The sequence below is a fragment of the Cebidichthys violaceus genome, unplaced genomic scaffold, assembly GCF_023349555.1.
Source record: "Cebidichthys violaceus isolate CVI_PGR_0920_01 unplaced genomic scaffold, fCebVio1.0.p SCAF_57, whole genome shotgun sequence".
NCBI classification, from domain to species: Eukaryota; Metazoa; Chordata; class Actinopteri; order Perciformes; family Stichaeidae; genus Cebidichthys; species Cebidichthys violaceus.
In genome coordinates this window covers 85585-107500 of record NW_027176783.1, presented here as the reverse complement: position 1 = coordinate 107500, position 21916 = coordinate 85585, and the positions used below count along the sequence as shown (strand labels likewise).

General features: G+C 45.6%; 1 protein-coding gene across 1 annotated transcript in view; it reads left to right on the top strand.

The window, feature by feature from the left end:
* The window catches only part of plxnb3 (plexin B3), a 64969-nt gene extending 43341 nt beyond the window's left edge, over nt 1-21628 (top strand). The window contains exons 10-40 of the mRNA XM_068732123.1: nt 267-375; nt 533-641; nt 721-837; nt 2054-2167; nt 2416-2506; nt 3083-3252; nt 3334-3485; nt 3698-3803; nt 4089-4225; nt 4711-4887; nt 4985-5147; nt 5621-5752; nt 6191-6295; nt 6407-6568; nt 9026-9174; nt 9908-10008; nt 11026-11243; nt 12279-12457; nt 13072-13138; nt 13228-13374; nt 14288-14368; nt 14452-14530; nt 14611-14714; nt 15580-15661; nt 15895-16061; nt 17860-18020; nt 18094-18241; nt 18342-18406; nt 18666-18741; nt 18910-18984; nt 19101-21628. Coding sequence (XP_068588224.1) covers nt 267-375; nt 533-641; nt 721-837; nt 2054-2167; nt 2416-2506; nt 3083-3252; nt 3334-3485; nt 3698-3803; nt 4089-4225; nt 4711-4887; nt 4985-5147; nt 5621-5752; nt 6191-6295; nt 6407-6568; nt 9026-9174; nt 9908-10008; nt 11026-11243; nt 12279-12457; nt 13072-13138; nt 13228-13374; nt 14288-14368; nt 14452-14530; nt 14611-14714; nt 15580-15661; nt 15895-16061; nt 17860-18020; nt 18094-18241; nt 18342-18406; nt 18666-18741; nt 18910-18984; nt 19101-19205 — 3848 coding nt within the window. The 3' untranslated portion in view covers nt 19206-21628. The remainder of the gene's footprint in view (nt 1-266; nt 376-532; nt 642-720; nt 838-2053; nt 2168-2415; nt 2507-3082; nt 3253-3333; nt 3486-3697; nt 3804-4088; nt 4226-4710; nt 4888-4984; nt 5148-5620; nt 5753-6190; nt 6296-6406; nt 6569-9025; nt 9175-9907; nt 10009-11025; nt 11244-12278; nt 12458-13071; nt 13139-13227; nt 13375-14287; nt 14369-14451; nt 14531-14610; nt 14715-15579; nt 15662-15894; nt 16062-17859; nt 18021-18093; nt 18242-18341; nt 18407-18665; nt 18742-18909; nt 18985-19100) is intronic.
* The last annotated feature ends 288 nt before the right edge of the window (nt 21629-21916 follow it).

Sequence of the window (21916 nt, the reverse complement as noted above, 5' to 3'; positions counted from 1 at the left end):
CTAATGTACTGCATAATGCTTTCTCACTCAGTATGTACTGTATACTAATGTACTGCATACTAACGTAGTACACACTTAATCATTATGTTCTGCATACTAACGGTTAGATAAACCATTCTTAGAAGATTGATCTCTCTGAAGTAAACCAATAAACAATACCACGGTCATGTGACATCATGGATCGCATAGATCACATGATACTTTTGTTAGTATGTGATTACATCTACCACTGTTCTCACCTCCTGTTCCTGTGACTCTGCTTCCAGATCACATGATCCTGCCGGTGTCACTGATGTTTGGTCATGTGACCGTCGCCACGGGCAACATGACCTTCTATGACTGTGGAGCTGTGAGCCGCCTGAACCAGAGCTCCCAGTAAGAAATAATATACACCATTTACTTAATGTACTTAATGTACACCAGTACAGTCTTTATGTACATCCAGTACAGTCTTAATATACACCAGTACAGTCTTTATGTACACCCAGTACAGTCTTGATGAAGATGATGATGATGATGGTGATGCTTTCAGGTGTCTGGCGTGTCTCATCAGTGTCTGGAGGTGTAACTGGTGTCCTCTGGATCAACTCTGCACTCACAACCACAGCTGTGCCAACCAACACATCATCCTCAACCAGAGAGTGAGACAACCTGTCTGTCTGTCTGCCTATCTGTCTGTCTCGGTAGGTCTGTTTCACCCTGTCTCCTGTCTGTCAACAGGAGTCTTCTGGCCCCACTTCTTGTCCTTTGGTTTTCGCCCTGCAGAGTTCTGCCTTAGTGCCTTTGGGCCTGACCACCACCGTGGTGCTGAGGGGACGAAACCTGGACGTCTACACTGTGAGAACTGTTTATAATGATCATATCAAAGTATATATGTACATAATAGTACACAATATATACAATAAGGACCCTCTGGTTAACACTAAGGACCCTCTGATTAACACTAAGGACCCACTAGTTAACACGAAGGACCCTCTGATTAACACTAAGGACCCACTAGTTAACACTAAGGACCCTCTGGTTAACACTAAGGACCCACTAGTTAACACTAAGGACCCTCTGATTAACACTAAGGACCCACTAGTTAACACTAAGGACCCTCTGGTTAACACGAAGGACCCACTAGTTAACACTAAGGACCCTCTGATTAACACTAAGGACCCACTAGTTAACACGAAGGACCCTCTGGTTAACACGAAGGACCCACTAGTTAACACTAAGGACCCTCTGGTTAACACTAAGGACCCACTAGTTAACACTAAGGACCCACTAGTTAACACTAAGGACCCTCTGATTAACACGAAGGACCCTCTGATTAACACTAAGGACCCTCTGATTAACACGAAGGACCCTCTGATTAACACTAAGGACCCACTAGTTAACACTAAGGACCCTCTGGTTAACACTAAGGACCCACTAGTTAACACGAAGGACCCTCTGATTAACACTAAGGACCCACTAGTTAACACTAAGGACCCTCTGGTTAACACTAAGGACCCACTAGTTAACACTAAGGACCCTCTGGTTAACACTAAGGACCCACTAGTTAACACGAAGGACCCTCTGATTAACACTAAGGACCCACTAGTTAACACGAAGGACCATCTGATTAACACTAAGGACCCACTAGTTAACACTAAGGACCCTCTGATTAACACTAAGGACCCACTAGTTAACACTAAGGACCCTCTGATTAACACTAAGGACCCACTAGTTAACACTAAGGACCCTCTGGTTAACACGAAGGACCCACTAGTTAACACTAAGGACCCACTAGTTAACACTAAGGACCCTCTGGTTAACACGAAGGACCCACTAGTTAACACTAAGGACCCTCTGGTTAACACTAAGGACCCACTAGTTAACACTAAGGACCCCCATAGTAGTAGTAATTTGATCATAGGACTGTGGTCCTGGATGATATATCAAATATACACATGTATATACCTGTATATACATATATACATGTGTGTATATATATATATATATATATATATATATATATATATATATATATATGTGTGTATATTATAATACTTTGTTTCTCATGCAGGATGAAGCTCAGTATGTGTGTGTTGTACAAATCGAAGGAGTCCAGATTAATCTGCCAGCTGCTGTAGAGAAAAAACCTGACAACACACACACCTTCATCTGCAGCCCCCATCAGGTAACACCACCTCATGTGCTAATGCTAATGCTAATGCTACTTAATTAAAGAGAGTGGAGGATTTATAAGGATCTGTTAGTAGAATTAAGTTAGTAGGATGTTATATAAACTAGACACTAAGAGTTGTGTTTTCATCATCTGAGAGACGATTCTGAAGTTAATGAAGCTGTCTGTCACCACCTGTCTGTATATCCACCTGTCTGTCTGTCACCACCTGTCTGTATATCCACCTGTCTGTCTGTGTGTAGTTTCAGTATGCTGTCAGTCAGCTTCAGTACTCCAGTGCTGTCTACCTGCGTAGAGGAGAGAGACGCATCGACATCTCACCTGGCCTCCGACGTAAGAACCTGACGTGTGTGTGTCTGTGTGTGTCTCTGTGTGTGTGTTTGTCTGTGTGTGTGTGTGTGTGTAGGTGTGTGTGTGTGTGTTTGTGTGTGTGTCTGTGTGTACGTGTAGGTGTGTGTGTCTGTCTGTGTGTCTGTCTGTGTGTGTGTCTGTGTGTGTGTGTGTGTGTGTGTCTGTGTTTTTGTGTGTGTGTGTGTGTGTGTCTGTGTTTTTCTGTGTTTTTCTGTGTGTGTGTGTGTGTGTGTGTGTGTCTGTGTTTTTCTGTGTGTGTGTGTGTGTGTGTGTGTGTGTCTGTGTTGTCTGTGTGTGTGTGTGTGTGTGTGTGTGTGTGTGTGTGTGTGTGTGTCTGTGTTGTCTGTGTGTGTGTGTGTGTGTGTGTGTGTGTGTGTCTGTGTTTTTCTGTGTGTGTGTGTGTGTCTGTGTTGTCTCTGTGTGTGTGTGTGTGTGTGTGTGTGTGTGTGTGTGTGTGTCTGTGTTTTTCTGTGTGTGTGTGTGTGTGTGTGTGTGTGTGTGTGTGTGTGTGTGAATGAGAGATCTCATTGGCTGATATTTGTTCCCTGTGTTATTCAGTCCAGCTGTACGACTGTTCTGCCGGCCAATCAGATTGCTCACAGTGCCGGGCAGTGCCTGAGGAGTATGGCTGTGTTTGGTGTTCAGGAAGTCCCGCCCCCAGTTGTGTTTACAACCAATCCTGTACCAGCGTACCTGCAGACACCTGCCCGCCTCCTCAGATCACACAGGTGAGTATCATGTTTGGAGAGGGCTCGTCTGTTGCCATGGAAACATTCAAACTGTCTGTCTGTCTGCTCACCTGTCTGCAGGTGCGTCCTGTCTCCGGTCCGCTGGAGGGCGGGATTCTAGTGACCATCACAGGGTCCAATCTGGGGATGAGGTACCAGGATGTGGTGGGCGGAGTCACAGTTGCAGGTGTTCAGTGTCCACCTCAACCTGAAGGATACCAGATCTCGACCAGGTAACACACACACACACACACACAGACACACGTCTCACACACACACACACACACACACACACACACACACACACACAGACACGTCTCACCTGACAGCACACTTTATCTCAGGTACAACTTTGAGGTACTAGTGTGTGTGTGTGTGTGTGTGTGTGTGTGTGTGTGTGTGTGTGTGTGTGTGTGTGTGTGTGTGTGTGTGTGTGTGTTTATAGGGTTGTGTGTGAGCTGCAGTCCAGTGGGAAGCAGAAGGAGGGGCCTGTCCTGGTTACCGTGGGGACAACTCCACCTGGAAAGTCACAACAGATCTTCACCTATCAGGTAACAGACATTGTTGTCCAGATGTTGAACCAGCTGAGTCCTTCTCCTGAGCGTCTCACCAAGACTCCTTGCAGAGGAACCCCCAGAAACCAGGTCCAGGACCAGCGTACCCCTGCTCTTGTGTGTGTTGGGACCCGGTCCGATGGATTCAGAGTCCACCACCATCCTGTGTCGATCTATTTCAACCGTTATTGAAAAAGCGTTGCAACTGTCGTGAACTTGTATTGATGTCAGTAAGAATAGTTTTGATGCATTATTTTAAACAATGTGTGTTTTTGCGTTCAGGACCCACAGCTCCTGGATCTTGTTCCTGATAAAGGTCCGGTCTCTGGAGGAACCAGACTGACTATCAGAGGACGACAGCTGCTGACCGGACAAAAGTCTGACCTGAGTGCCTTCCTGGGTCCCCAACCGTGCTACATGTGAGTACTACATTACTACCACTACTACAAATACTACTGCTACTAGTACTACTGCTACTAATACTAATACTACTACTGATACTACTACTAATATTTCTGATACTAGTACTACTGCTACTACTAGTACTTCAACTGCTGCTACTAATACTACTGCTAGCACTACTGATACTACTACTACTACAACTGCTGCTACTACTACTACTACTACTACTACTACTACTACTGCTACTACTACTACTACTACTACTGCTACTACTACTACTACTACTTTATACTGTTGTAATAAACTTCATTCATTTCTTGTTCCACCTGCTGAAAACAAAAAATCTGATTGACAAGTGAAAATGCTTTCTTTGTCTCCTCTTCTTTTTTCCTTGTACCCTCTCCTTGATTCCTCTACTCCTCTCCTTGATTCCTTGTTTCCTCTCCTTGTATACTTGTCTCCTCTCCTTGTGTCCTTGTTCCCTCTCCTTGTCTTCTCTCAGTGTGGAGGAGGTCACTGACTCCCAGTTAGTGTGTCAGACTGGTCCCAGTAATCAGACTAAAGAGGTCAAACTTCGGGTTCTGTTCGGTAAAGCGGAGAAAACCGTTACCAAGGTTACCTTCCGTTACCTTGACAACCCGGTCATCACGGACGCCTCACCTGCAGAGAGCTTCTACGAGTAAGAACTGATCATCAATAATCAATCATCTAAGAACCTGATTGCCAATAATCAATCATCAATAAGTTCTAATCAGGTGACTACGTCCTGTCCTCAGAGGGGGGCGTGTCATCATGGTGACGGGCAAGAACCTTGGCGTTGTGCAGCAGCCAATCATATCGGTGTGGGTGGAGCCTTTGGAGGTCCAGAGGGTGAAGCGGAGAAGAAGATTGGCTCTGCTCATCGCCAAGCAGCTGGTCTTCAACAGCACAATGACAACGGTGAGATCAACCAATCAGAGATTAGAGTGGTCATGACGTCCTGACTAATGTCTGTCTCTCCTATCTGTCTCTCTGCACCTGTCTCTCTCTCTCTTCACCTGTCTGTCTCTCCTGTCTCTCTCTGTCCACCTGTCTGTCTCTCTTGTGTCTCTCCTGTCCACCTGTGTGTCTCTCCTGTCTGTCTCTCTTCAACTGTGTGTCTCTCATGTCTTTCTCTCCCTGTCCACCTGTGTGTCTCTCCTGTCTTTCCCTCTCTTCACCTGTCTGTGTCTCATGTCTTTCTCTCCCTGTCCACCTGTGTGTCTCTCCTGTGTGTCTCTCTTCACCTGTGTGTCTCTCATGTCGGTCCCTCTCTTCACCTGTGTGTCTCTCCTGTCTTTCCCTCTCTTCACCTGTCTGTGTCTCATGTCTTTCTCTCTCTGTCCACCTGTCTGTCTCTCATGTCTCTCCCTGTCCACCTGTCTGTCGCTCAGGTGTCAGAGCCCTGCTCCGTCCTGTCGTCCTCTCAGATGACGTGTCCGACTCCCAAAGTGAGCCCAGAGGTCAAAGTGAAGGGCGTCTGGTTTCAGCTGGACAACGTCAGAGTCCACTATGAGACCATCAAGGTACCTGTCTGTCTTTCTGCTTTTCTGTCTGTCAGGATGAACATCTGGAGGCGGTGGAGAATAAAATGGTTTCCATGGTGATATGATATTATGGTCTGTAATAGACAGAGTCTGCAGGGGAGATCAATATCTGTGATCAGAGACATAAAGAGCCTGTCTGTCTCTCTCTCTGTCTGTCTCTCCTCCTTCACAGTTAGCATGTTAGCATCAACGTTTTCACAATAAAAGTTGATAAAATGCAGAGATTCTGTTCTGATGGAGACACCTGTCTGTCTCTCTGCCTGTCTCTCTCTCTCTGATGAAGAGGAGGGGTTATTGCTGGTTCTGATGGACACACCTGTCTCTCTCTCTGCATGTCTCTCTCTCTGATAAAGAGGAGGGGTTATTGCTGGTTCTGATGGACACACCTGTCTCTCTCTCTGCATGTCTGTCTCTCAGGGTAAAAGCTTCATGTATTATCCGAACCCAGAGTTGTTTCCTTTGAACAGAGAAGCTCCAGACGTCCCGTATCGGTTTAAACCCGGAGGAGTGATCGCTGTGGAGGTAAAACTGTCTTTGTTCTCCTTGGTTCTCCCTTGTTCTCCTATGTTCTCCTTGGTTCTCCAATAACAAATCAAACATGTCTGAGTTCTGTGTTTCCTTGGCGACCCTCAGGGTCTGGACCTGACCAGAGCCATCTCCAGACAGGAAGTGACGGCTCGACTTGGAGATCAGGAGTGTGACGTGAAAACTCTGGACAACACTCACCTGTACTGTGAACCTCCAGAGATCCAACCAATGAGTGTAGAGGACAGCAATGAGCTGCCCAGCCTCCAGGTAACAGTTTGTTATTGTTGGAATGCTGATTCAGCATTCCAAGTATTGTTCTTCGAATCTTTATTCAACTATTTCTTCCGTACGTATTTTGGCACTTAATAACTTCCACATTTCTTAAGCTACAGAAACCATTCAACTATATAAATGTTCAGCTTTTTCAGGAGAGGGGTGCTATTTCTCATAATTTTTCTAATCTTTCAACTTTTTGAATTATTAAGCTTTTTACAACTTATTTTTTGAATGGGATGTCTATGGAGAATATTTTTAAATCCTCTTAAACTTGTTCAACTTTCAGATCCTTCTACTTCCTCATACTTTCAGCTACAGACATCATTTAAACTTTCAAATGTTGAGAAAACCCTGACCAATGATTGTATGTTATAATCATTTTGATATCTTTTACACTTTTTGAATAGTAGCATTTTTGCTTTCATGTGTTTTTCAGTCCTTTTCTGCTTTTATAATGGGTGTGTATTGCGCAGCTTAGAGTGCGTGATGTCACCGCTAGAGTGAAGAGAAGCTTGAGATTCCTGTGAAAAAAATATTTGTCTTTTGCGACTGACTCCTCAATTTTCACTCTACATGCATAATTTTTGGATGGAAACGTAGCTAATCTTGTCCTTGTCGTAGACATATGACTTTGGAATCCCACAGGCTCAAAAGCCTTTACTTGAGAGGAAAACCAACTTTCTCCTCCATAGACCCCAATGTTAAAACGTACTTCAAAAAAGTCTTGCACAGACAACTGTACCCCATTTCTAAATCGCCATTGAAGCCACTTTTTTTTACACTACAGATCCAATATTCGCATGATCTGTTCTTGAAGTCATCCTTGCACTTCAGTCTTAATATCGGAGCAATAGGGGCTATGGTTATGGGAGTTTTGTGGTTTTGTTTGACAGGTGTTTTCCAGTTTTTTTCTAATGAAAAGGCGGCAGGCTCACAGGTGTTCGTGCTTGAGCTAATTACTAATGTTTATAAACACACAGACTCTCCAACTGCTGCGTCGTCACCATGGGAACCAATGACACACACACACACACACACACACACACACACACACACTGTCTGTCTCTCTCTACACACTCAGTACATGTAACTGTCTGTCTGTCTCACTCACTCACTCAGTACAGATAACTGTCTGTCTGTCTGCCTGTCTCACTCACTCACTCCATATAACTGCCTGTCTGCCTGTCTCTCTCTCCAAATCACTCAGTCAATGTAACTGTCTGTCTGCCTGTCTCTCTCTCCCTGACAGTCAGTCCATCTGACTGTCTCTCTGCCTGTCTCTCTCTCCCACTCACTCAGTACATAAAACTGTCTGTCTGCTCTTCTCACTCAATCCAGATGACTGTCTGTCCACCTGTCTCACTCACGCACTCAGTACATATAACTGTCTGTCTGCCTGTCTCACTCACTCAGTTCATATAACTGTCTGTCTGCCTGTCTCTCTCTCTCCCACACACTCAGTCCATCTGACTGTCTGTCTGCCTGTCTCTCTCTCCAAATCACTCAGTCCATCAAACTGTCTGTCTGCCTGTCTCTCTCTCCCACACACTCAGTCCATCTAACTGTCTGTCTGCCTGTCTCTCTCTCCCACTCACTCAGTCCATCTAACTGTCTGTCTGCCTGTCTCTCTCTCCCACTCACTCAGTACATATAATTGTCTGTCTGCTCTTCTCACTCAATCCAGATGACTGTCTGTCCTCCTGTCTCTCTCACTCACTCAGTACATATAACTGTCTGTCTGCCTCTTTCACTCACTCACTCAGTACAAATAACTGTCTGTCTGCCTGTCTCACTCACTCAGTACAAATAACTATTTGTCTGCCTGTCTCTCTCTCCAAATCACTCAGTCAATGTAACTGTCTGTCTGCCTGTCTCTCTCTCCCACACAGTCAGTCCATCTGACTGTCTGTCTGCCTGTCTCTCTCTCCCACTCACTCAGTACATATAACTGTCTGTCTGCTCTTCTCACTCAATCCAGATGACTGTCTGTCCACCTGTCTCACTCACTCACTCAGTACATATAACTGTCTGTCTGCCTGTCTCACTCACTCAGTTCATATAACTGTCTGTTTGCCTGTCTCACTCACTCACTCAGTTCATATAACTGTCTGTCTGCCTGTCTCTCTCTCCCACAGTCAGTCCATCTGACGGTCTGTCTGCCTGTCTCTCTCTCCCACTCACACTAACCCTAACCCCCCCTTAAAAAGGAGGGGCCACATATAAAATGTGTTGTAATTCCTACACCGTTTACCTGATTGGGATGTAAATACCCTCAAATTAAAGCTGAAAGTCTGCACTTAAAGCACATCTTGATTGTTTCATTCAAAATCCATTGTGGTGGTGTACAGAGCCAAAATGATGAAAATTGTGTCAATGTCCAAATATTTATGGACCTAACTGTATGTCTCTCTCTCTCCCTGTCTCTCTCTTTGCCTGTCTGTCTCTCAGGTGTTTATGGGGAACCTGCGGGTGGACCTGGGTTTGGTTCAGTACGATAGTGACTCTCTGTCTGTCGTTCCATTGGCTGCTCAGATTGGTTTGGGGGTGGGAGCAGTTGTCATCATCCTGTCAGTGCTGGTCATCATCCTCATGTACAGGTAGGCACCTGTCTGTCTGTCTGTCTGTCTGTCTGTCTGTCGGAATTAAAGGCACACCACTACTACTTATAGATCCAGACCTTGTGCATTCACTGATCCATTGATCCACTGTGAGAGCAGCAAGACTCTCAGGAACAAGTAGGTCAGAGTAGATCAGCTCGTGAGGTTCAGGTGCGTTAAGGCACCGGTTTTAACAACCCCAGTCCACCTGGAGTCAGGGAGATCTGAGGGGCCCCCCCAGCACTCGCCTTGGTCCTGATCCCACAGGCCTGGGTGGTTTCAACAATGACCCAGGAGGTATCGGTTCCAGTTTCTTGGCGCCCCTCCTGCGTCAAGGTTGGCTACAGTCTCGATCGTCGCAGAGGAGTTCTCCACTCTCCTGGTAAACTCCCCCATCAGGGAGGTGGGCAGGGTTTGATTCCCCATGTTGTCTCATCCAGAAGTGGGATGGGACTCGGGCCAGTTTTGGACCCTGAGGGGACTAAACAAGTTCCTCAGGCCTCTGAAATACAGGATGTTAACTGTGCCGACGGTAATGCAGGCTGTTCTTGTGGGCCTCAAGGATCCCTATGTCCGGATACCAGTATGGAACGGGGCCCAGGCATCTCACTCGCCCCCCCACACCTTCACCAAGTGCATGGATGTGGTCTTGGGGCCCCTGCAGAGTATCAGGGTCCTGAACTACTGTGTAGGAGGAAGACTTGATTACTAACTTGTTTGTGTTTGTGTGCAGGAGGAAGAGTAAACAGGCTCTCAGAGACTACAAGAAGGTTTTGCTGCAGTTGGAAACTCTGGAGATCAACGTTGGAGATCAATGTCGCAAAGAGTTCACCGGTACACAAACACATTGAATTCAGTTCACCTCAAAGTATTTATACAGCATCAAGTCCAAACAGGAGGTCTCGGCTCTGGTCTGGAATCTGGATTTAGTAACTATTGACTCGTCAAACCTGAAACATTTAGGAATATTAATATTAATATTAAGGGTCACATTTTATCTTTATACAACCACTTTAAAATGAAATCATCCATGTTGTTTATTCTTTTCATGAATATAAAATCCACCCAAAGAGATGAAAACAGGACGGGCTTCCTGTCCTCCACAGACCTGATCTGTCCTGAATCTGGTTCCCTTAATGAGATAAAATAGTTTGTTACATCTCATCAAACCACCTGGACCTGTGAGAAACCTCTGGACAAACTGGAACCTATGTGTCCCAGACCCTGTCCCCCCTGCTCTTTTGGTAAAAACAGTCCACTCTGAGGGACCCAATGCAGCCAGAAGTCCACTAAGAGGTACTGTAGCCGGTGTGTGAGGCCTTTAAGTGGTTCCATGCAGGCCAGATTGTTAATGACCAGAGTCATGAATCTGTAAGACATCTGTGGCTTCAGCCGTTTCCATTTAGCCAATCTTCCCTCTATTTATTCCACCTGAGAACTTTCTTCACCCACTCACACCGTGTGTGTAAAAGTCCGTCCTGGTGAGTTTGTGTCCAGCAGGAGTCGAACCACCGACCTTTCAGAGTTTGTAACTTTGACAGAGTGGCGTGAACGTTTGCTTCTGCTTTGTTTTACTGCTGTCTTTAATTGAACCAGATTCAAGGATATTAATCAATTTCCTGCATTTCTGCATTTTACTACTGTATTTTATTTTCTTACACTGCTTTTTAGTGTTTTAATGACTGTTCCTGTTTTTAATGTTTCAGTGAATGTTCTTAATTGTTTTTAAATCTCCTTTTCTTTTGCATTATGTTTTGATGCTTTTAATGGTTTTATGTGAAGCACTTTGAATTACATTGTTGTTGAAATGTGCTATACAAATAAACTTGCCTTGCCTTGCCTTGCCTTTAGACCTGATGACAGAGATGATGGACCTGAGCAGTGATGTAGGAGGACCAGGACTCCCCCTGTTGGACTACAGGACGTATGCAGAGAGAGTCTTCTTCCCGGGTCAGCAGGTGGCGCCGCTGAGCCGCCAGCTGGACCTGCCAGAGTCCAGGAGGCAGACTGTGGAGCAGGGCCTCCAGCAGCTCAACAACCTGCTCAACAACAGACTCTTCCTCACCAGGGTGGGTCGTGTGACGCTGTCATGCTGTCATGTGACGCTGTCATGTGACGATGTCATGTACGATCTTCTTTTAAAGTAAAAATGAATTCAGGGACCAGTTGTAATGTTTTTAGATACTAGGCTCATCTACGGAGCCCAATTTTTGCAAAGGAACCACCGAGAGTCACAGGTAAGTAACTAAGCATTGTATTGTAAATCTTTTCTAAACAAAACAAATTCATAACATACAAAAATGAATAAAGTTCATAAGTCAGAGGGGAAAGAAACAAAGGTTCACTTCATTCCTGGGAAGAGTTCATTGAGGTCTTTGAGTTCGATCCTACCACAGCACAGAAAAACTCCATCCTGTAGCTCGCCATCCAAACTTTACAGGTGATCCGGACGATCCGGAACCCTGATTCACAAAAAACCTGACCTAAAAAAAGGTCAAAAGGAATAATGAATGAACATTTCATTTTAAAGGATAAATAAAATATTTCTAATGTTGTACATCATATTAAGAATTATTTACAGTGTTTTTAGTTTGAACAACTGCACAGAAGGAATCGCTCAAACAAAAAGAAACAACCTAAAATAATTACAGGGCTAAAATGAAGAAACCTACACAATCCAATAACAATTTATGCAAACCAGCTATGCTAACCGAAAATTGCTAACCGCTAAGCCAGCGGGAGCTGGCTAAATGCTAGGCCAGCTGGAAATTATATTCAGTCTCGTTACAACTCACCGCTGACTGCAGAATTAGTTGAGAACCCACACGGTCTAGTTACGACGCAGAACGTTCACTTTTCACTTTCTGTCCGCGGAACCAAACGTAAACAGGAAGTGACCTGTCTAACCCAGATATTTATTGTAGCGCGCAGTCAACGATTGGCTACGTAATTTGCGTTACAATAAGCTATATTAAAACAGTATCTCGATCAGAGGGTTTCGCTGTCATGTGTCATGTGATGCTGATGGAACCTGGTCTCGGTTGGTGTGGGGGTGTAACCTGCTGAACTGGTAGCTGACGGTGTGTTCTGTTTCTGTCTCTCAGTTCATCCACACTCTGGAGGCCCAGCAGGGGTTCTCTCAGAGAGACCGGGGTTATGTTGCCAGTCTTCTCACCATCGCCCTGCACGACAAACTGGAGTATTTCACCGAGGTGATGAAGAGTCTGCTGCAGGACCTGGTTCAGCAGTACGTCGCCAAGAACCCCAAACTCATGCTGCGCCGGTACGTACAACAAACACACCTTTATCTGTGAAATGTGTCAACTTTAAACAGCTGATTCGTGTTTAATGACTTGAAACGTGCCGCAGATACAGAATCCTTCTGTGGATTCTGTGCTGGTCCTGGACCTGTGGACCAGCACAGAATCCGCATCACTTCTCCTGAAGCGAAAGTTCTGGGAGTCTGGGAGGAGAAACAAGTTGATAAATTAGTAATTGATTAAAAACCGCCACCCTGGTCTACCAGAGACCCCCACAATTCCAGAGTCTTTAGCATCTGAGGTGATAGAGTCTTCCTCCGAGTCCCTAACCCTGCGTTCTCCAACAGACCCCCAGATCACCAGTCCAGGTCAACAGTCCTGATCCTCATGTTTGCTGGTTCATGCTGAAAGGCCTTCCTCTTTAGTTCTTGGGTTAGCATCACGATGAGCACTATGAACCTTCATCAGGTGGCTTTGAGGACCCACATCCCATCAGGGCCCTCAGGTTCAGGTCCTGCTGTGTTCTAGCATCCCGGCATCCAGATCACTTGGGCCCCTTTAGGGTCTTCAGACTGCCTGGAAGGAGCTGCTGTTCTAACCTGTAACTGATGAGTCTGTCTGTCTGTCTGTGTTTCAGGACAGAGACGGTTGTAGAGAAGATGTTGACCAACTGGATGTCGATCTGCCTCTATTCCTTCCTCAAGGTTAGTGCTGATCTGTCTCTCTCTCTCTCTCTGTCTCTCTCGCTCTCTCTAACACTAACCTGTCTCCCCCTCACCTGTCTGTCTGTCAGGAGGTGGCGGGTGAGCCTCTCTTCATGCTCTACAGAGCCATAAAGTACCAGGTGGATAAAGGTCCGGTTGACTCTGTGACAGGAAAAGCTAAACGAACGCTGAACGACAGCCACCTGCTGAGAGAGGACATCGAGTACTGCTCTATGGTAACGCCTGTCTCACTCTCTCTATTCATCTGTCTCACTCTCTCTATTCACCTGTCTCACTTCTGTACCTTTCTCTCTCTCCATACCTTTCTCACTTCCGTACCTGTCTCACTTCTGTACCCGTCTCTCTCTCTCTCGTACCTGTCTCACTTCCGTACCTGTCTCTCTCTCTCGTACCTGTCTCTCTCTCTCGTACCTGTCTCACTTCCGTACCTGTCTCACTTCCGTACCTGTCTCACTTCTGTACCTTTCTCTCTCTCTCGTACCTGTCTCACTTCCGTACCTGTGTCTCTCTCCATACCTGTCTCACTTCTGTACCTGTCTCACTTCTGTACCCGTCTCTCTCTCTCTCTCGTACCTGTCTCACTTCCGTACCTGTCTCTCTCTCTCGTACCTGTCTCACTTCCGTACCTGTCTCACTTCCGTACCTGTCTCACTTCTGTACCTTTCTCTCTCTCTCGTACCTGTCTCACTTCCGTACCTGTCTCTCTCTCCATACTTGTCTCTCTCTCTCGTACCTTTCTCTCTCTCCATACTTGTGTCACTCTCTGTACCTGTCTCTCTCTCTCGTACTTGTCTCACTCTCTGTACCTGTCTCTCTCTCTCTCGTACTTGTCTCACTTCTGAACCCATCTCTCTCTCTCGTACCTGTCTCTCTCTCGTACCTGTCTCACTTCCATACCTGTCTCACTTCCGTACCTGTCTCTCTCTCTCGTACCTGTCTCACTTCCGTACCTGTCTCACTTCTGTACCTTTCTCTCTCTCTCGTACCTGTCTCACTTCCGTACCTGTCTCTCTCTCTCGTACCTGTCTCACTTCTGTACCTTTCTCTCTCTCCATACTTGTCTCACTCTCTGTACCCGTCTCTCTCTCTCGTACCTGTCTCACTTTTTTACCTGTTTCTCTCCCTCAGACTCTGATGGTGTTGGTAAAGAATGGAGTTGAGGTTCAACCTTGTCCTGTTAAAGTGCTCGACACAGACACTATCACACAGGTAGGCACCTGTCTCTCTGCCTCTCACCTACCTGTCTGTCTGTCTCTTACCTGTCTAACTCTCACCGGTTTGTCTGTGAGCAGGTAAAGGATAAGATCCTGGATCAGGTCTACAGAGGAGCTCCGTTCACTCAGAGACCAGCAGCAGATAGTCTGGACCTGGGTACGCACGCACACACCTACCTGTCTCACTTGTCGGGTTTGATTGACAGCTCATACTGACCTGTGTTCCTGTATTGACAGAGTGGCGTTCAGGTCAAGCGGGTCACCTGACCCTGTCAGATGATGACGTCACAGCAGTGGTTCATGGTCGCTGGAAACGAGTCAACACTCTGCAGCACTACAAGGTAACGACGGACCAATCACAGGGCAGCTTCACGCCCTCATGTTCTTCTCATGTTCTCCTCAAGTTCTCATGTTGTCCTCATGTTGTCCTCATGTTCTCTTTATGTTCTCCTCAAGTTCTCCTCATGTTGTCATGTTGTCCTCATGTTCTTCTCATGTTCTCCTCATGTTCTCCTTGTGTTCTCCTCCTGTTCTCCTCCTGTTCCCCTTGTGTTCTCCTTGTTTTGTCCTGATGTTGTCCTCCTGTTCTCCTCCTGTTCTCCTCTTGTTGTCCTCCTGTTCTCCTCCTGTTGTCCTGGTGTTGTCCTCATGTTCTCCTCATGTTGTCCTCCTGTTCTCCTCCTGTTCCCCTTGTGTTCTCCTCATGTTGTCCTGATGTTGTCCTCATGTTCTCCTCATGTTGTCCTCATGTTCTCTTCATGTTCTCCTCAAGTTCTCCTCATGTTGTCCTCATGTTCTCCTTGTGTTGTCCTGGTGTTGTCCTGGTGTTGTCCTGGTGTTGTCCTCATGTTGTCGCAGGAACATGAGGAGAACAGGAACATTTATGTTAATGATTAACGCTCCCTTTTGTCATGTTTCAATGACGTCATGACGGCAGCAGCTGCATTAAGCGTGGGAGCATATTGTTGTTCTACCGTGTGACAGAGAATATTGTTTGAGTATTTAATGCTTTGCTGCGTAAAATAAAGATAAAAGGAAAAGAGTTAAAAGATCTCCTGTCGCGTAAGAAAATTAAGTCACTGTGTCTGCAGCTCATTTGCGGCTTAATAATGAACAAAACAGAGGAACCCCGCTACACTCATGTTCTCCTTATGTTCTCCTCATGTTCTCTGCTATCAACCCATCATCTCCTCTCTCGTTCCTCAGGTTCCAGATGGAGCAACAGTCGCTCTGATTCCTCGTTCTCAGAGTTCAGGTGGAGTCAACCAGGTCTTCCAGACTGGAGAAAGTAAGAACACAACTCTTCTCACAGAGCATGGAGAACATCCACAACACAGCACAACAAACACAGAACGAGATCACAGGATCTTATCAAACATCTAGATCAGAGAGAACCAGACCTGAGCTCCGTCATGTAGTCCAGTTAAATAAATAAAGGGTCAAATATAAGTTAAACTTTTAGATTTGGGCTAAAGCATTAGAAGCAGACACACCTGAACAACCTGTGTGTGGTTGGTGTAGAAACTCCGATGCTGGAGGGCGAGGAGGAGGAGGGGCTTCGTCTGTGGCACCTGGTGAAGAGCAGCGAAGATCCAGAGATCCCAAAACACAGAAAGAGCAGCATGAGGGAGAGAGAGAGAGCCAAGGCCATACCTGAGATCTACCTGACCCGCCTGCTGTCCATGAAGGTAACACACCTGTATCTCTACCTGTCTGTGTGTCTGTCTGTGTGTCTCTCTACCTGTCTGTGTGTCTGTCTGTCTGTGTGTCTATCTGTTTGTGTGTCTGTCTGTGTGTCTCTCTATCTGTCTGTGTGTCTGTCTGTGTGTCTCTCTATCTGTCTGTGTGTCTGTCTGTGTGTCTCTCTACCTGTCTGTGTGTCTGTCTGTCTGTGTATCTATCTGTTTGTGTGTCTGTCTGTGTGTCTCTCTATCTGTCTGTGTGTCTGTCTGTGTGTGTGAAGAGGTGAGTTTTCAGCCTGATGAAAGATGTGTGTTCATTCCACCGTTGAGGAACTAGGACAGAGAACAGACGTGGTCAATCGGCCGCAGGGACCTCTGAGCGACGGGGCGACCGATCGACCCAAGGCAGCAGAGCGAAGTGGAAGGAGCTGTTCATTTCACTGCCCTGTATTCTAGCACCAGAGTCTTAAACTGGATGAGCTCTTACAGGGAGCCAGTGTAGAGAACGGAGAAAGGAAGTTGTGTGGGAGAACTTGGGCCGATTGAACACCAGGCGAGCTGCGGCTTTCTGGACAAGACCAGAGGTCTGATGGCCGACGCCGGGGCTCCGTTGAGTAGAGAGTGTCAGTAGTCCAGACGGGAGATGATGAGAGCCTGGATGAGAACCTGCACCGTCTCGTCAGTGAGGAAGAGGAGAATCCTCCTGATGTTGTAGAGCAGGAATCTGCAGGAGCGTGTAACGGATGAGATGTTTGCTGAGAACGACAGTTGGTCATCAGGGTCACACCCAGGTTCCTCGCAGTCCGAGTCAGTATCATCGATGGTGATGGACAGGTCTCAGTGCGGGCAACCCTTCACCAGGAGGAACAGTAGCTCGGTTTTGTCCAGGTTGAGCTTCAGGTGGTGTGTCGTCATCCACTTCCAGATGTAAGCCAAGCCTCGCAGCTCTGGGAATGTGAGAGAAAGAGTACACATCTGACAGAGCTGTGGGTGTGGTGGTGTTTTCTGGTGTGATCCAGGTCTCAGTTAGAGCAAGAAAGTTGAGGGAGAGAAAGGAAGTGTAACCTGAGATGAACTCAGCTTTCGGCCTTGACCAGGTGAAACTAAATCACACCTAGCACTGAAGCAGCCTACCTCTCTCTACCTGTCTGACTCTACCTGTCTCTCTCTCTACCTGTCTGACTCTACCTGTCTCTCTCTCTACCTGTCTGACTCTCTACATGTCTCTCTACCTGTCTGACTCTCTACATGTCTCTCTACCTGTCTGTCTCTCTACCTGTCTGACTCTACCTGCCTGTCTCTCTACCTGTCTGTCTCTCTACCTGTCTGACTATCTACCTGTCTGTCTCTCTACCTGTCTCTCTCTCTACCTGTCTGACTCTCTAGATGTCTCTCTACCTGTCTGACTTTATGCCTGTCTGTCTCTCTACCTGTCTGACTCTACCTGCCTGTCTCTCTACCTGTCTGTCTCTCTACCTGTCTGACTATCTACCTGTCTGTCTCTCTACCTGTCTCTCTCTCTACCTGTCTGACTCTCTAGATGTCTCTCTACCTGTCTGACTTTATGCCTGTCTGTATCTCTACCTGTCTGTCTCTCTACCTGTCTGACTCTACCTGTCTGACTCTACCTGTCTGACTCTCTACCTGTCTGTCTCTCTACCTGTCTGACTCTACCTGTCTGACTCTCTACCTGTCTGTCTCTCTACCTGTCTGTCTCTCTACCTGTCTGACTCTTTACCTGTCTGTCTCTCTACCTGTCTGTCTCTCTACCTGTCTGACTCTCTACCTGTCTGTCTCTCTGTAGGGGACCCTGCAGAAGTTCGTGGACGATGTCTTCGTGGCGATTCTCAGTACGAAGCGTCCTCCTCCAATCGCCGTCAGATTTTTCTTTGACTTCCTGGACGACATGGCGGAGAAACACGGCATCGACGACCCAGAGACAGTCCACATCTGGAAGACCAACAGGTGAGAGGCACACCTGCACACCTGTCTGTCTCTCTGACCTGTCTGTCGCTTTGACCTGTCTGTCTCTCTGCAGTCTCCCTCTCAGGTTCTGGGTGAACATCCTGAAGAACCCTCAGTTTGTTTTGGATGTTCAGGTAACCGACAGCATTGATGCCGTCCTGTCTGTCATTGCTCAGACCTTCATCGACTCCTGCACCACCTCGGAGCACAAAGTAGGACGGGTACGACCTGTCTCTCTCTCTGTCTGTCTGTCTGTCTGTCAGTTTACTGTGATAACATCTGTGGTTCAGTCATGTGACCACATGATTTCTGTCCAATCAGGATTCTCCTGTCAACAAGCTGCTGTATGCCAGAGAGATCCCCCGATACAAACAGCTGGTAGAGAGGTGAGACAGCTTCCTGTCACATTTACCTCTGTGTTAAACAGAAACAACGGCTCACTGTCGTAACTTTACTGAGGAAACACACTTACAGTTTTACATTCACCATAGAAACACTCTCACTACATTACAGTTACAGTCAGACACAAGCTTTACCAACACTGTAAATAATGATTGTTTCTCTAAACACATAACACCAATGTGATAAACTGTGTTTGTGTGTGTGTGTGTGTGTGTGTGTGTGTGTGTGTGTGTGTGTCTGTAGGTATTACAGTGATATCCACAGCGCTGCGTCAGGCTGTTATCAGGAGATGAACTCCACTCTGACTGAACTGTCTGGGGTCAGTAAACAAATTGAGATACAGATTTTATACATATGTATACATATATATATATATATATATACTGTATATGTATGTATACATATACAGTATATATATATATATGTATGTATGTATGTGTATTTACGTATGAACAATATTAACTCAATATTGTGTTCTTGTCTGCAGAGTTTTGCCTCAGAGATGAACAGTGTTGTTGCTCTTCATGAACTCTACAAGTACATCAACAAATATTATGACCAGGTAACACTCACACACACACACACACACACACACACACACACACACACACACTCACTCACACTTCAATAATCACATAATTACACAGTAATACGTCTCTGTATCCACCTGTCTGTCAGATCATCATGTCTCTGGAGGAGGACTCTTCAGGTCAGAAGATGCAGTTGGCCTATCGACTGCAGCAGGTCGCCGCCCTGGTGGAGAACAAAGTCACTGACCTCTGAAGACACTAAGACGAGCTTCCTGTTGGACGTCTGCAGAAACTCTGGAAATCATTCTGTTAACATTGTCTTCCTGCTGTGTGTGTGTGTGTGTGTGTGTGTGTGTGTGTGTGTGTGTGTGTGTGTGTGTGTTTACACTCAGACTCAGGAGATCCTGGTTCTCTAGAGTCCTTTACTCAAACTAAACCTGAACCTGTCTTTAGACCGACCCGACAATCGAACCAATCAGAGAGTTTCATCATCACCTGCTGCCTTGCACTACATTTCCCAGAGTACCCTGCGGTTCGGCTGTCTGTGTGGAGTCAGAATGCACAATTTCAATAGTTTCTATACTGATCACATGTATTGATTACTTGCCTGCTGATGTTTTGTATCTACAGTATTTTTAGCTTTTACTACTGAAACCAGCAGGATTCTGAGTGTTTTTAAACCCGACACCCTCAGGACCCGACCCACACTGGTTCAGTCTTCCTCAGGTCCAGGTTGAGTCCACGTTGACTCGCCAGGATTCAGGTTTTACATTAATATCAGTGTAACAAGTGCTGAATCAGCACACAGCAGTGATGCTTGTTTAGCATGCTGATTGAGAGTAGAAACTGAAATAAGAACTAAGAACAAGAATCCTTCTGAAACAATCTGAAATGTTTAAACTCTGTTTGTTTGCTCTTTACTAACTTATTACATGTACATACTGTCAGTCCTATTTATACCTATTTATTCCAGCTGTGCCTTCATGCAGCTAGATGGCGCTGTCTGTTCTTACAGCTGCCTTATTGAGCATGTATCCCAGTGCATGATGGGAACATAAACTCATTTAAATGTGTGACTCTTATTGAACCAGGGAGGGAAAACAACAACTTAATCATCTACAAATACCCAGACTGCCTGAATATGACTGGGTGTCCAGCTAGCATAGCATTATGCTAATGCTATGCTAGTTTGACAAACACAATCACAACTCTTTTACTAGATTGAGTTGAGATTGTAGCCAAAGTCAAGGGTTAACTGTTGAATCTTTGTAGCTCCTACGGTGTGAGCTAGCTAGAAACAGTACAGACGAGCTAGAAAGAGTGTAGACGAGCTAGAAACACTACAGACGAGCTAGAAAGAGTATAGACGAGCTAGAAACACTACAGACGAGCTAGAAAGAGTATAGACGAGTAAACTCTTTGTTTCTCACTGATTATTGTGAAGCTGAACATCCAGTTATACACACCAAAAAACAAAGGTGAGGTGTTTTAGTGAGCTGATGCTCCATGTTCCACGTTCTCTGATATCACCCCCCCCCCCCCCCCCCCAGTTATGATGTAATAGAAAGCAATAACATTTTTAGAAAGACAAAGGTTGTTTTTATGAACAAAGACAGTTGGGCGACATGTGAAGATATTATCCGTGTTAACGTTTGACTGTATGAATCAATCAATAACCAGTTTATTGATGTGATGACATCACTGAGGACGTCACTGATGACGTCACAGAGAACCTGTTTCAGCTGTTTGTGTCACAAAGCGAAGATGCAGAGTTTAAACAGGCTTCATATGCAGCTCTGCAAGACAGGATACTTCTTGGACTCTCCTGGACTCTTAACAGGACACTTCCTGGACTCTCCTGGACTCTTGACAGAATACTTCCTGGACTCTGCTGGACTCTCCTGGACTCTTAACAGGACACTTCCTGGACTCTTAACAGGACACTTCCTGGACTCTGCTGGACTCTGCTGGACTCTCCTGGACTCTTGACATGATACTTCCTGGACTCTGCTGGACCCCTGACAGGACCCCTTTGAGACCTGTATGTTCTTCAGTGTAAATGGACTCTGACTGATACTGGTCCCATCAGGCAATAACTAACCAGACTTCCTGTGTGACAGATTTTGGTATAAAATGAGACGCTTGTTGAATGATCTTCTGTACTTCTTCTTCTTCTAGTGTTTCTGATGAGTCTCTCTGTTTAATCTTTAATCTCTCCTCTGTGTTGCTTGTTTTCGATAGTTATAGTTCACTGATCAGATTAGAATTTTGCATGTGTGTGATGATGATGATGATTTGTTTTAATGGTGGCAGAAGGTCCTAGTTGGACCTCCTCATCCCTGTACAGTTTTTTAATCTTCTGGGACGTGATGAAACAGATCCTCGGCTCTGATTGGTCGAGCTCTATTTGTTACTGAAACGTTTTTTCTACAAGGGAATAAAAACTTCAAAGGGTTTGTATAAAGTGAGTCCTGGATCAGATGTGATGAAGCACAGACTGCTTTTCTACTGACTGTACAGTTTGCCAACAATGTGTAAATGTGCCTGTAAATACCTCTCTGAGGATGAGGAGGGTGAGGAAGAAGAAGACTGCAATTGAAATGTGTTTTTATTGTGAAGAGGCTAGAGGCCAAACAAGTTGTATCATGTAAAAATAAAGTTACAATTTTAACAGTTCTCTCTGTCAGTGTTTTTCATTTGTTTTAATACTTTTGTCGATATCACTGATACCAAAACGTTTTGGTCCCTTAATTTAAAGAAATATAGAAGTTGTACTAAGAAAAGAAGTCAAACTTTTCAAATTTGGAATTTTTTCTGAACCAAATGATCCGTTCAAGAAATTATTCACACGGAATCCAGAACTATCTGACCAAAGAATCATGAATCTGATGTTAAGTTTTACTGTTTTAAACATTGTTCCTGTTTGTCTTCTGTACACAACACCATGTAATATTATTATTATTA